Genomic DNA, 13,290 nt, shown 5'->3' with positions numbered 1-13,290 from the left:
ACCTGATGGGTTGTGGGCATCTTCTTTCTTGGAATAGATTTGACGTGGCATAACCCAGTGATTGAAATGATAGCCACTGAAAGCAGAAAGTCCTGGGTCCCAGTGCCCACCCTCCCACTTAGCAGTCACGGGATCTTGGGAAGATCTCTGAGCTTCAGCCGCTCCATCTATGAAGAAAGGGTAGTGAGTGGCTCCTATTTCCCTGGGGTGTGTATCATCTGCTTCCCACGTGACTAACTGGAAGCTGTCTGTAATTTGCAAAGGAAATGTCTCCAGAGAATGGGGACTTGGGTGTGAAATGGAACCAGCTCAGTTCCGGGGCTTTTGAGTCTCCTCCACATAAGGGGCCTTCACTCTCCAGGGCCCTGGGAATCCTCCAGGCTTCATAGAGGGGCCGCTCTGTGAAGTGAGAGAATGTGCACACTTCTGAGCATTTCTGTCTGCCTTTCCAGCTTGAGGGCAGTAGGAAGGGACCCTGAGGGGAAAACTTGGGCCCTTGAGTGGACTTTTCCCATCAGGCCCATGGGCTTCAGCCTGGAAAATCACTTCCTGGGCAATGAACCTTAGCTAGGAAACCACATCCTGGGGCAAGGGACTTAGCTAAGAAATTACTTCCTGGGGCAAGGGCCTTAGCTAAGAAAACACTTCCTGGGGCAAGGGCCTTAGCTAAGAAATTACTTCCTGGGGCAATGGTTCTGAGCTCTAAGCTTTTTTATTCGATCCTGGGGCTTTGAGCTTGAGTCTGGAAATCACTTCTTGGGCCAAAAGGCCTCAGTCCTCAGCCTAAGAACTTGCTTCCCTGAGTCACGATCTCAGCCCCCGTATCCTAGGCAACTGTTACTGAGGTTCCTGGGCCTGAGCATGGGCACAAGCCTGGGAAATCACTTCCTGGGGCTCTGGGCTTGGAGGAGGTAGGGAGCCAGCGGTCCTGACAGTCTCTCTGTTCTGCTTCCCCACAGCAGCAGAGTCTGAAGGGCTGCAGGTGCAGGCTGGCGGGGGAAATCTTCATCATGGACTCCGCTTACTCCGAACAAGCTGTGCTGCTTCTGCAGAGAGGCAGGCGGCCCCCGGGAGGCACCTGCACCTGTGCCGGTGATGTTGCTGCCCAGAGGGCTGGTGGCTAGGCCCTGCCTTTACGCACCAGCACATCCTGCGCCTCCCTCCTCCCCCTTCCCATGCTGCTGGGCACCCAGCAGACAGTTGTTGAATCATGCATTCTTTTAGTTCATTCAACAAATATTTACTGGGAAGCAGGGAACTACAGTCAGTTATGCTCTTCTCTATTTTCATTTATCCTTTTCTTCTTTGCTTTTATGCGTTGAAAGTCCTCCCTCATCCAGCAAACTAACTATCCACCTACATGTGTTTTTCTAGTTGTGTTTTTAAAATTAGTTTTGGTGTCTGGTGTGAGAGACCCAACTTCTTAGTTTTTTTCTTTTCCAAATGTTCAGTTGTCCCAGTACAGTCCCAGACTCCCAGTAAAGTGCACAGATATTTACCTTGCACATCTTGATGTGTGTACCTGTGTAACTACCACCAGATCAAGATATGGAACACTCCTATCACCCCAAGCCTCCCCCATGTCCTTTCCCAGTTAATCCCCCCTCCCCCCAGGGTAACCAGGCTTCTGATCTCTCATCAGGAAGAGTCTTTCCCAGGTCCTCGTGCTGCTGAAGGAAGAGGTTCTTTATTGATCATATTTTGATGTGGCTGGATAATCCTAGGTAACATTTTACTGAGGCCTTCCCTGCCCCAGGAGTTGCTCCAGAGGCATCATTCACACGCACTGGCTTGTTTCCTTACCTCACCCTACGAGATGGGTGCTGTCATTGTACTCCCGCTTTATAGATAGAAAAAAGAGAAGTGAAGCTCAGAGGGAAGTGATGGAGCTAACTGAGCCCCCAGCAGCCTGACCCACAGCCTTGCAGATTGACCATTACTCCCTCTTGCTTAGGAAATTTGCCCTCCACACCTGCAAGAACCCCACTCCAATATGAAAGCACTGTCTTTCCCTCGAATGGAATCTTCTTTTAAACCTTTTGTTTTGAAATAATCTTAGACTCACAAGAAGTTGCAAAAATAGTACAGAGTCCCCATGTATGCTTCACCTACTTTCTTCCAGTGTTAATATCTTATGTAACCATAGTTCATCAAATAAAATTTTTAAATAATGACTTTCTATTCCTAAAGCATCAGAGATAATTAATGTTCAACATTATCTTATCTTCTCATCTTGGTAATTTGATTTTCCCCACTCAGCTATGAATGATGATAATAATTAATGCTAAAGGGTACCACATATTGCTGACCTTTTACCCTGGATCAGTTATTAGACCAAGTACTTTATATACATGATTGAATTTCATTCTGTTATGTTGACAGTAATTATCTATAAATAAACTAAGAAATAGTAATAGTTATAATGACTGAGTACTCAGTATATGTCAGGTGCTGTGTTTTTTGGCCGCGTGGCTTTGGGGATCTTAGTTCCTCCACCAGGAATTGAACCCTGGCCCTCAGCAGCAAAAGTGCAGAGTCCCAACCACTGGACCGCAAGGGAATTCCCTCAGGAACTGTGTTTTATATGCTTTATCCAATTTAACATCCCCAACAACCTTGTGAAGTAGATGCTATTATTAGCCCCATTTTACAGATGAGAAACTTGACTCACAATAGGGTAAAATTACCCAAACTCACAGGTAAAGTCAGAATCCGAGCCCGGAGAGTGTGACTGCATAGCCCATACAACGAGCACTAGGCTGTATTATAGCCACAGCATTATTACCGACAACCACAGCATGATTCCTTTCCCTTCTTAGAGCACTCTAATGATGCACTGGGGAATATTCTGGTTAAGTCTTCTGGTAATACTAAAGAAATCTGTCCCCCCCTCTCTCGGCATTTTTCACCTCTGATAGCAGGAATGCCTGCAGATCCCCACTATTGCCTCTAGATGGCGCAGTCTAACATAATTTATTTTTCAATTAATATTCTGTCGTTACGCAGAGTGCGGAAGAGGAGCATCGGAGCTGTGGGTGACACGGCCAAGCGTAGGGACAGATTGGGTGAGAGAGAGAGCAACAAAGGACCTGAATAGACACAATGAGGAGAGGCCTGTGGGGTGACCCCTTTCTTCCCGCCCCTCCTGTTGGAATGCAGGTAGTAAAAGCATCTTCCATTCACTGGGGCCTCTGGCACCCGAAGCGCTTTACACCCCTTAGCCCATTTTACCATCACAAAAACCTCACAAGGTAGGCACAATTTTATGATTACAAACGGGGAATTAGAGACTCAGAATGTGACCCCATCAGTCAGAGGTAGAGCTTGGACTTGAACCTGGGATGCAGTCCTGAGCCCCTGCTCTTCTCCACTCTGCGCTTCCTCTTCCTGGTTGCCTGGGCGGACGGGGGAGCCTCAACGCACATACTGCTGCATGGCTTGAACGAGTGTTTTTCCTTTTCTCCCTAGAAATTTAGGATCCCCAAGGGCAGACTTGGCCTGACTAGGGTAGGAAACTTGTCCTTACAGGATATCAGAAGGTCCCTGCCTTAGCCCTTATCGAGCTGACCACGCTCTGTGACGTCCTGGGCTTGGACCTGAAAAAGAGCAAGGCCGGCAAACGGAAGGCGACAGGTCAGCGGTCCCAGCGCATCAAAAACCCCGAGGCTAAAGTCCCAGCTTTCTCATCGAGGGAGCTGCCTGGGGAATGTTCCACCAAAACATGCTTAGCTGCGATATTTCTTATATATATAAAATTTTGCATGTGAAAACAATTCCTGCTCGTTGTAGGGCATTTGGGAAATAGAGCAAAAATACAAAAACGAAAAATGCAATTCAGGTATAAGCTCTATTAACTTTCAGGGTATCATTTTCCTTTTTGTTTTTCATGTGTGTGTATAGCCTTTTTTCACTAAATATTCTAGAATTATGGACACTTCCCAGTCACTGTATCATTCAGCTATTGTCACAGTAATGCTACATAATAAGAACCCCCAAACTCATGACTTAAAACAATTATTTACTCTGTTTGGGGGTGAACTGGGGGTCAGTTGGCTGATCTAGGCTGTTGGCAGGGTCTGGGTCAGCTTCATATTTCTCTCGTTCTCCTGGGACCAGCAGGCTATCTGGAGCCTGTCCTTAGGGCAAGAGGGCACGAGAGGGCGAAGCCTACCACACCACGCATTTTAAACCTCTGTGTGCATCACGGCATCTACTGTTCCACTGGCCAAAGCTATCAGCTGACTGACCAGCAAGGAGTGGGAAAGTACTTTCTGCTTCTTTCATGGGAAGGATTGCAAATTCACATGGCAAAGGATATGGATACAAGGAGGGGTAATGAGCTTGGAACAGTATTATCATTTACCACAACTATTAAACATTCTTTGAAAACATGATTTTTAATCAGGGCACTATTTCCCTCCTTGTGGATGTGATTTATTTAACCATTTCTTATTAGTGGACATTTATTATTTCATGATTTTCTATTATAAAACACAATCACTATGGCTGCACACACAACTTTGAATGCATTTTAGATTATTTTAGAATATACTTATTCAGTTCTTGGTATATATTAGCCTTCAATAGTGTATGAGAGTGTTCATCTGACTGCATCACTGTCAATATTACACACTGTGATTTTTTTGTTTGCTTCTTCAGAGACAAGAGGATGGGGGATAAGAAAGGCCAGGGGTAGGGGTTTCGCAGAGAAACACGTAGGTGGTTGAAGGGAGAAGGAAGGAAATTAGAGAAGATTGGGAAGGAGGAATTTGCCCAAGAAGACTGCAAGGCAGGATGGGAAATACATTTCTTCAGAACTCAGCCTGTCCTTGCAGACCTAGACCCTCTACCCCAGGCCATTGTCACATGTCATACCCAGCACTCCCTGGGGCTGCAGCACGTTTTCCTTTGAACACCTCTTTATCCAGCTGAGATTGTCTGCTCTGTGGTGCACCTAACGTTTTCATGATCACTGAGGCCAAAGGTTCTGTTGGAGAGATGTGGAGAATTTTGAGCTCAACCATCCTCCAGAGAGCTCAGTCCTCACGCAGGGAAAAGAGTCTGATTCTAGTTACCCACGAGATCTCACAGGTTGGAGCCCAGCTGTCACTCCAGGAAGTGAAATGCCCCTTCTGGTCTTTGACTTCCGCAGAAACTTGCCTTTTCAGTGTGTCCCTCGACACCTTGCTGGAAGCCGACCACAGATCCCTCCCCAGCACCCAGGTCCCGCTGGTCCTTCAAGCCGGAAGTTATCCCCAGATTGGGCTCATTTAGCCCATGAGAGGCTGGCTCTGGAGCCATTATTGGGAGACGTCTAGCCTGGGAGATAAGAGTGTGGACTATAGAATCGGGAGACTTGGGTTCAAATTCGGTCTCTGACATTTGGTAGCTGAGAAACTTGGGATGAATTTTTTTGAATTTTTATCATAGGAGTCTTTAATAATGTCTTAAATGTAAAGAATTTTTGCACAATCAAATAACAGAATTTAACATTCACTTGGAAGAGAGTCAAATTATTACGATTGACCCTTGAACAGCACGGAGGTTCGTCCACGTGTAACTTATAGTCAGCCTTGGGGTGAATTTTTAAACCTCTATGAGCCTTTCTTTTAGTATCTACAGAGGAAGGTTTAGAATAACAGCATGCTCCTTTTATTACGGATGAAATGAGATAAATGCACGTAAAGCTCTCAGAACAATCCCTGGCTCATGGCAGCGGCCAAGAAAGCTGTTCTTCTCATTTTGAGGGAAACCTCCTCCAAACTCTCTCTTCTTTCTGGTTTTCATGGAAGACAAACATACATGTTTGAATCCCGCTTTCCAGTGGTTGCTGGTTTAAACTTTGGTTTCTTTCTCCCATAGCTGCTGTCCTGTTTGGAAGAGAGAGGGCTGGACACATCGGGCATTCTCAGGGTGCCAGGGTCAAAGTTATGGTTTGGCTTCCCCATTTCTTTGAGGCTGCGTCTCCCAGCACCCTCCTCTGTGCGTTTTTTTTAAAATAAATTTATTTATTTATTTATTTTTGGCTGCATTGGGTCTTCGTTGCTGCGCGCAGGCTTTCTCTAGTTGCGGCGAGCGAGGGCTACTCTTCGTTGCGGTGCCGGGCTTCTCATTGCAGTGGCTTCTCTTGGTGTGGAGCACAGGTTCTAGGCGCGCAGGCTTCAGTAGTTGTGGCACGTGGGCTCTAGAGTGCAGGTGGAGTAGTTGTGGCGCACGGGCTTAGTTGCTCCGCGGCATGTGGGATCTTCCCGGACCAGGGCTCGAACCCGTGTCCCCTGCACTGGCAGGCGGATTCTTAACCACTGCACCACCAGGGAAGTCCTGCCAAGTCTTTCCTGAGACTTTTTCCCTAAAGAGAGCAGATGGGTCTTGGAAGGAAATGGTGCTTCCCGGAGTGGGCACTGCAAACATTAGTGTTACGTGGTGTTAACAGGTGTCACTGGGAAAAGGGGCTCTGTATCCAAATAAGATGGGTAAACATTGAGTTAATGAAACAAAGTTAAGGATCATTCTTTCCTACAAGACTTCTCAGAGCCTTTGATATGCTAAGGCTTCCTGAATCTCCAAGTGGGACTAGAGAATATAGCATTTTCCAAACTTAGTTGTTCACGGACCTCTTTTGTTGTGGAAGACATTGCATGGCACTGGTATTCTCTGGGGCACTCGTTTGGGAAACAGTCTTAAGGAGCTCCCACTGTGTGTTATGAGAGTGGGCGCTCAGCACTGGGGGCTGGGGCTGGATGTAGGCTTCACTTAGCCCCCAGCACGCTCCTGGCTGTCCTTGGGTCGAACTCAAGATGCACCTCGAGCGTGAGGCTGTGAGGAGACACCAGGTCTACTGGAATCCTTGTCTGATGTAAACATAGGAGCCCCCGAGAGGTCTTTGTAAGCAGGTAGTGCTGGGCTCAAGGGACCTCCTCTCCTTATGCCTTAGCTTTGGTTACAGAGACAGCCTCTTAGAATTTCTGTTCCTTTTTCAGTAAACTGAGGATAATAATAGCATCTTGTGTGATTGGGGAATTACAAGAGCTAACACCTGAGGAATCATAGAGTAGAAGATGTAATACTTTTCAGTATTTGCCCTTCCTTCTTTCCATCCTTTCTGCCTTCCATCATCCATCCTCATCCACCATCCATCCATCCATCCATCTTTCTATCCTTCCATTCCTTCCTCCTTCCCTTCAGCCTTACTGGCTATGTGGCCTTGGGCACATTCTCCAAACCACAGTTTCCTTCTCTGCAAAATGGGTACAATAATAGAATCCACTTTATAGAGTTGTTGTAAGGATTAAGTGAGAAGATAAAAGTATGTAAGGTGCTAACAAAGGGGCCATGAGTACAAAGAATACTTAATACCTTGTAGCTGTTTTCATCTTCCCCTTTTCTTCCCATTGTCTCTGCTTCCCTATTCTTTCCTTTGCATCCTGGGCAGATCCAGACTTCAGAAGAAGGAGCTGACGTGAGGCTCTCCAGGAAAAGACCCACTTCCTGGAGTTGTGGTCCTTTCCTGCCTGGGAGCTGTGGTCTGACCCAGATGTCTCAGTAACATCTGGGGGAGCAGGGAAGTGGGAGGGTTTGGGCCACTTTTTGAGGAGCAGGGAACTGAGACAGGGGTTGTGGGATGGGCTGATGGCAAAGCTGAAACCAAAACCCCTATTCCAGTCCCTGGCTCTTTCCAGGTGTCCCCAGGTCGTGCAGCATGATGTTCTGGGGAAGGTAAGGAGCACCAGGGATGTGCTGAGATTTGAGGGAGGCTCTGTGTCCCCCTCCAGGCACTCCTGGAATTCTTCCCAGTGGCCCGGGAGCCGAGCAACAAGATGATGTTGTGGAGTGTTTCCACGGAGATGGCCCCTCATCTCTTCCAGCACCGAGGGCGGCCCCCAAAACTCCCCAGGGGCAGAGAGAAGCAGCTGGCAGAGGGGGCAGCTGAGGTGGTGTGGATGATAGCGCAATACCAGGATCTGCCCTGGACGGTGAGTGCTGTGGTCCACCACGAATGGAGGGGATGGCTCGTCCACCCAGGTAGCAGGGACAGGCCCCGTCTTCCTCCAGGTACAGCTGTCCTGATGCCCCTGCCCTCCAGGATTGTGGGTGCTGTCCTTTCAAATCCCTAGTTGTATCTCTTGTGGGACCTTTGCTGGATCCTATGTGTAGGCCAGAGTCTTCTTCCTCCCCCTGCCTTCGCATCCAAGAGGGGTCTACACTTTCTGTCTCCACTCCCACACCTCAGTCAGTCCACTGCCGTCTGATGTACCCCAGGTTATGGGTGTTCTCTGAGCCCCCGCAAAGATTCCTTCACATCAAAGCGTTAATGATGCTGAGAAAGCCCCACCCCTGAGGCTCAGGAGCACAGGGGCTGCCGAGGCCGGAGTCAGAGGACCAGGACACCCCCGCCCCACCATGAGCCTTGCCCCGAGTGACAATCCAGAGCAAGAGGGAGGGGCAACAGTAGGGAGAGAGACCCCTCTGTGGTCTATCTGTGGTCACATGCCAAGGCCCGTGGAAGTTGAGGGTGGAGCGGGAGCACAGAGAAGACCCGGCCGGTACTCCCATGAGCACAAGGTAGCGCCGCCACCGCTGCTTGTCAGGCCACTTCACTTAGACATGCAGCCTCCTCCATCCATCTCTCCGTTCGTCCTTTCATCCAGTCACCCACCCATACTCCTCCATCCGTCCGTCCATCCACCCACCCAGCCACCCCCCAATCCAGGCATCCATCCACCCACCCATTCATCCACCCCTCCACGCATTCATCCATCCATCCATCCATCCATCCACGCACCTTTCCCCCCTCCCTTTCTCTCTCTCACCTTCCCTCTCTCACTCTCCCCATCTCTCCCTTCCTCCCTCCTATCCTTCCCTTCATCTGTAAAGTCATAAGATAGTTTTTTTTTTTTTTTAATTTCAGAAACCCGCAAGTGAAGCTTTCTGAGTGTTTCCAGTTTCTCCCCCCTCCAAACTCAGGCAATCTTTTCTGTTCTAAATGCACCAAATGCCAGCGCATTCTCCAAACTCAACCTGCACTGCACGCCTCTGCGTTTTTGCTTAGGGAGTTCACTCTGCCTGGAATTCCCTTCCATTTTAGAAACAGCAGAAAGCTGGTACCCTCTGCTGATTCTTCAAGACCCAGTTCAAGCGTCAACTCTTCTGCTGAGAACTCCCACCCTTCCCCCACACAGGTACCCTCCTACACGCCCAGAGTGCCTTTCTTCTCTGTGATCTTTCAGCTCTCTGGGCTAATGGGACTACTAAAACACTTTTTATTGCACGCAGTTTTTTAAATTCAAGAAATACCTTAATGACTTCTTGTAAAACTTTCAGGCAACACAGATGTAGATAAAGTAAAATAGAAGAATTCTCTTCCTCTCCCTCTCATATGTGTCACCTTGTTTGGGTGTCACACAGCCAGTAAACAGAGGAGCCCAGAATGGAACCCAGTTCTGTCAGAGCCCAGGGCACATGCCCTTTATTATCAGGGTCCATGGAGTCTGGATTCTCCTGACTGTCTGCTGGGTTCTGATTCGACAGAGGGGTATGGGTCGATCCAGGGGTCTTTGGGGATCCGCCAGTGAGGGCTGGCTGGGGTTCTCAAAGCCTTAGTCCACTACAGGTGTGTTCTTGGGGACACCCCTGCTTGGGTAAGACAATGAGCATCTGTCCCACAGCAGGTGCAGTACCCTCCAGCCTCTGTCTTGGGAGATCCCTGTCAGGAAGCCCAAGGGTGGGCTCTGCTCTCAGAGTCCCCTACTCCATGGTCCCCTTTAGGGACTAAATGGCCCCCACTCCTCCCATCAAACTAGTGCTTCAGCCCCAAGTTCAACAGATATATATTGTCAAGCTCTGTTTGGGACGCTGGGACAGGGAAGAGGCCCCAGTGACCCTGGCGGCTCTGCTTCTCACTCCAGCAGCCCGACCCCCCTGCTAAGACTTGATTCTTTCTGGCCAGGTTGCCTTTCTTGGTGGTCCAGGTGTGAAAACTGAACGACAGCATTCGCCGGTGCCCCCAGCTCTGAGATGGGGGACTCAAGACCTGGCTGCGAAGGATGCACGCAGACAGGAACGAGGCGATGGACGGCCCCGAGTTGGTAAGTGAGCCCTGCACCACCGCCCCGCCCCGACAGGTGGAAGAAGAAAGGGGCAAGGGGTGGCGGGAGGGCACCTGGTGGCCGTGCCTTCGCATCGTCTGCATCAGCCGGGACTCACGACCAGGCTGCCAGGAACGGCGCTGCCGACTGTGGCCACCAGGGGGCGTCCCGGGCCCGTCGCAGCGAGAGAGGAGGCGGGCTCTTAGAAACGAGGGAGGTGACGCGGCTGAGCAAGGAGGAAACGGTGGGGCGGTGCGGGGTCTTCTGGAAGCTATCACCCCTGCCTCATTTTTAGGCAGCACTTGTGTGCTTTGCCAAGGGGTTGGGAAAGTGGGGTTTGCTTTGTGGGGTGTCGAGTGATTGGGGTGGGGAGGGGCGCAGTAGAAGAGAAGGGACTTCTAAGAATACTGAGTGTTTCCAGGAGGAGTCCAGAATGGGGACGTTGGCAGTGTCGCCTTGTGCATCATGTGTATTTATGTAAACCTAGAGGAGGTGCGTCTGGAGGTGCCCTGCACGAGCTCCTGTTGTGTGTGAGGGTGAACGCATGTGCACACATGTTTCTATAGCCTGTGTTTATGTATGCACGCTTTAGGGGACATTGTGTATGTGGACATATGATCCGTGCCCAAGCAGCTGGTGTGGGTGTGTTGTGTGTGTACATCCAGTATTCTGAGTGCGGGCCACCTCCCCCCGTTACAGGAGCCTCTCCCGTGCAGGAAACAGGGTGCTGGTGCAGGGAGAGGTCAGCCCCTCGGAGCTGAAGGCCACTGAGGGGAGTTGTGCCTGCTGTTGACCTTTCCCTTTCTGGGGTGGTCAGAGCTGGGTTCTCCGACCTTCTCAGAGAACTTCTGGGCTCCAAATCGTAATGGTGATAGCCATGATGCATTCATTTATTCATTCATTCATTTCACAGGTATTTAATGAATGCCTACTCTAGACCAGGTACAATGTGGAATGCTAGAATCACAAGGAAAAGAACAGACAAGGGCCCTGGACCTACAAGCTCACAACCCTGTGGAAGACATAGACATGAGTCAAATAGCCACAAAGTAAATATCAAGTTACAAGCTGTATTAGGTTGTATAAGAAATACAGGGAACAATGTGAATGTAAAACAAGGCACCTGGTATAGTGTGGGAGATGAGGTAAGGCATCTAGGCACCAAAAACTGCATGTGCAAAGGTCCTGAGTCAGTGTGGCCAAAGAGCTGGAAGAGGATCCATGGGGATGATCTGCAGCTGTCACTCCAAGATGTAAGAAATAGCTTGAACTCTCAGGAGCCTCCTTGATGGAATTGGCACAAAGGACTCTTGGACTATTGGTCCTTAGCAAGTGTCTAGTCCAGTTCCTCCTTGTACAGATGGGAGCACTGAGGCCCAGAGAGGGAAAGGGCTTTGCCCAGAGCCCCACAGCAAATTGGGGACAGACTTTGGAATTGAGCTCAGGATATCCATAATTATCATATGATAATTATATGATACTTATATACTAATTATAATTAACATACATACTCCTACAACATTCATAATCCATCTTGACTCGCAATTTGCCCCTCACTGCAGGCTCTTGTCCTCATCTGTCACTCCTCATCCCACCACTCCCATAGCTTCCATTCTGATGCCCAGCAGGAAGGGGCCTTGTGACAGGGGACCCATGGCTGGCCCTCCCCTAGTGCCGTCCAGCTGCCTCTTCCCTGCCTCTGGGTGCTGGGCTCCTTCCTGAGCTCCGGCTCTCTCAGGAGGGTCCATATGTCTCATCTCCCACCTGTGACCAAAAATCAGTGAGGCCGCCCCTTCCAGTCCTGGGCTCCATACGCAGTGGTTGGTCTTGCTGCCTCTAGAAGAGTCAGTGGCTTGCTTCTCTCTGTCTTACAGCAACAGGTCCATGAAGTCAGCCGACATCCTCCTCCACGAAGTCGGAGGGAATATCAGTGAGTTTCCCTGTGGGGAATGAGTCTGAGCCCAGGTCACTGGGAGCTCTTTGACCTTGAGGGCTCACTGGACCCCTCTGGGGGAGGCCAGAGTCCACCCTGAGATGAATCTCCCCCTCAGGCCTCTGTCTCCCGTGAAACCAAGTGGAACCCTGCTGTGAGGTCAAGGGTCAGCTTGTGCACGCCTTAGGATTCCGTCCTGGAGTTTGGAGTTTTGCCTGGAGCTGGCATCAGACACGGAGCGGGCAGAATTTTTTGTTTAGTGTGACAGTTGTCAGTACCTCCAGTGAAATTGATGCTTCTGGGCCAGCCTAGCTGAAGTGGACCTCCTCCCGGGCCAGTGACCATGGATTCCTCAAGGAATTCTGTAAACATGTGTCCAGCTCTGAGAGTCCCCAGCTTTGTGGGGACCGAGGATAGGCAGCTGTCCTCAGTTGCATTCTCTGGAGCAGTGATTCTCAAACTTGAGTGATGCATCAGAATCACCCAGGGGGCTCTTAAGACACAGGTGGCTGGGCCCTGAGAATCTGCATTTCTAACAAGTTTCCAGGTCCTGCTAACACAAGGACCACACTTTGAGAGCCACCAGCTAAGGAGCAGAGGCTAAAAGACAAGGCTTAGGGTGTAGTGATGCTTTGAGGGAGTGTCCTCAGGCAAAGCCTTCCAAGGGAGGGAGGGAGGGAAGGAGGAGAAGGGGTGATGTCCAGCCGTGGCCACAAGAGGGCTCTGGAGTGCAAATTTCATCAGAGCAGTTCCCTTTGGCTGCGGGGAGGGAGGCTGGTCTTTCCTACCTCAACCTCCTTCACCCCCGCTTCCCACAGGTGAGCATCGCCTGGACCCAGATGCCCACCTTTTAGATCTGTACCGCACCAACCCCCATGGCGAGTGGGGGTCATCAAACAGAACCCCACCTAAGCCCCTGGACTCTAAGGGGCAGCCTGGATACCACATCCCTGCCACTACGGGCTGGGTGTACTCGGCGTGGGAGCACAGCTACTTAGGGAGAAGGTCTAGGTTGTCCTCCAAGGTGACCTTCGTCTCTGAAATGCCTCTCAGAACCCACAAAGGACCCCGTAGAACCACACACATTGAGCCCTCACTCCAGGGTGGACTCCTACACCACGCTTGCTGTATGCCAACACCTCTTGGGGACTTAGACCTGCATGGATTTTTGTCTGTGATTCCCAGCCCTGAGGAGAATAAAAAATATAGCACCCCTATCAAGGGACAGGTTTTTCTTTTTTCCAGGAAAAAATTGCTTTGAGAGTGGCCCTA

General features: G+C 49.9%; 1 protein-coding gene across 1 annotated transcript; it reads left to right on the top strand.

The window, feature by feature from the left end:
• The first annotated feature begins 266 nt into the window (after positions 1-266).
• On the top strand, positions 267-12,930 carry ARHGAP40 (Rho GTPase activating protein 40). The gene is given in 14 exon segments (XM_059897874.1): positions 267-329; positions 950-993; positions 995-1,112; positions 3,469-3,529; positions 3,532-3,633; positions 5,153-5,243; positions 5,862-5,933; positions 7,680-7,716; positions 7,773-7,982; positions 9,927-10,085; positions 10,210-10,337; positions 11,960-12,015; positions 12,837-12,904; positions 12,907-12,930. Coding segments are annotated over 14 exon segments (1,233 nt in total).
• Positions 12,931-13,290: the final 360 nt, after the last annotated feature.

The sequence above is a fragment of the Balaenoptera ricei genome, chromosome 15, assembly GCF_028023285.1.
Source record: "Balaenoptera ricei isolate mBalRic1 chromosome 15, mBalRic1.hap2, whole genome shotgun sequence".
NCBI classification, from domain to species: domain Eukaryota; kingdom Metazoa; phylum Chordata; class Mammalia; order Artiodactyla; family Balaenopteridae; genus Balaenoptera; species Balaenoptera ricei.
The sequence above is the reverse complement of the archived record's forward strand: the minus strand, read 5'-3'. Positions and strand labels throughout refer to the sequence as shown.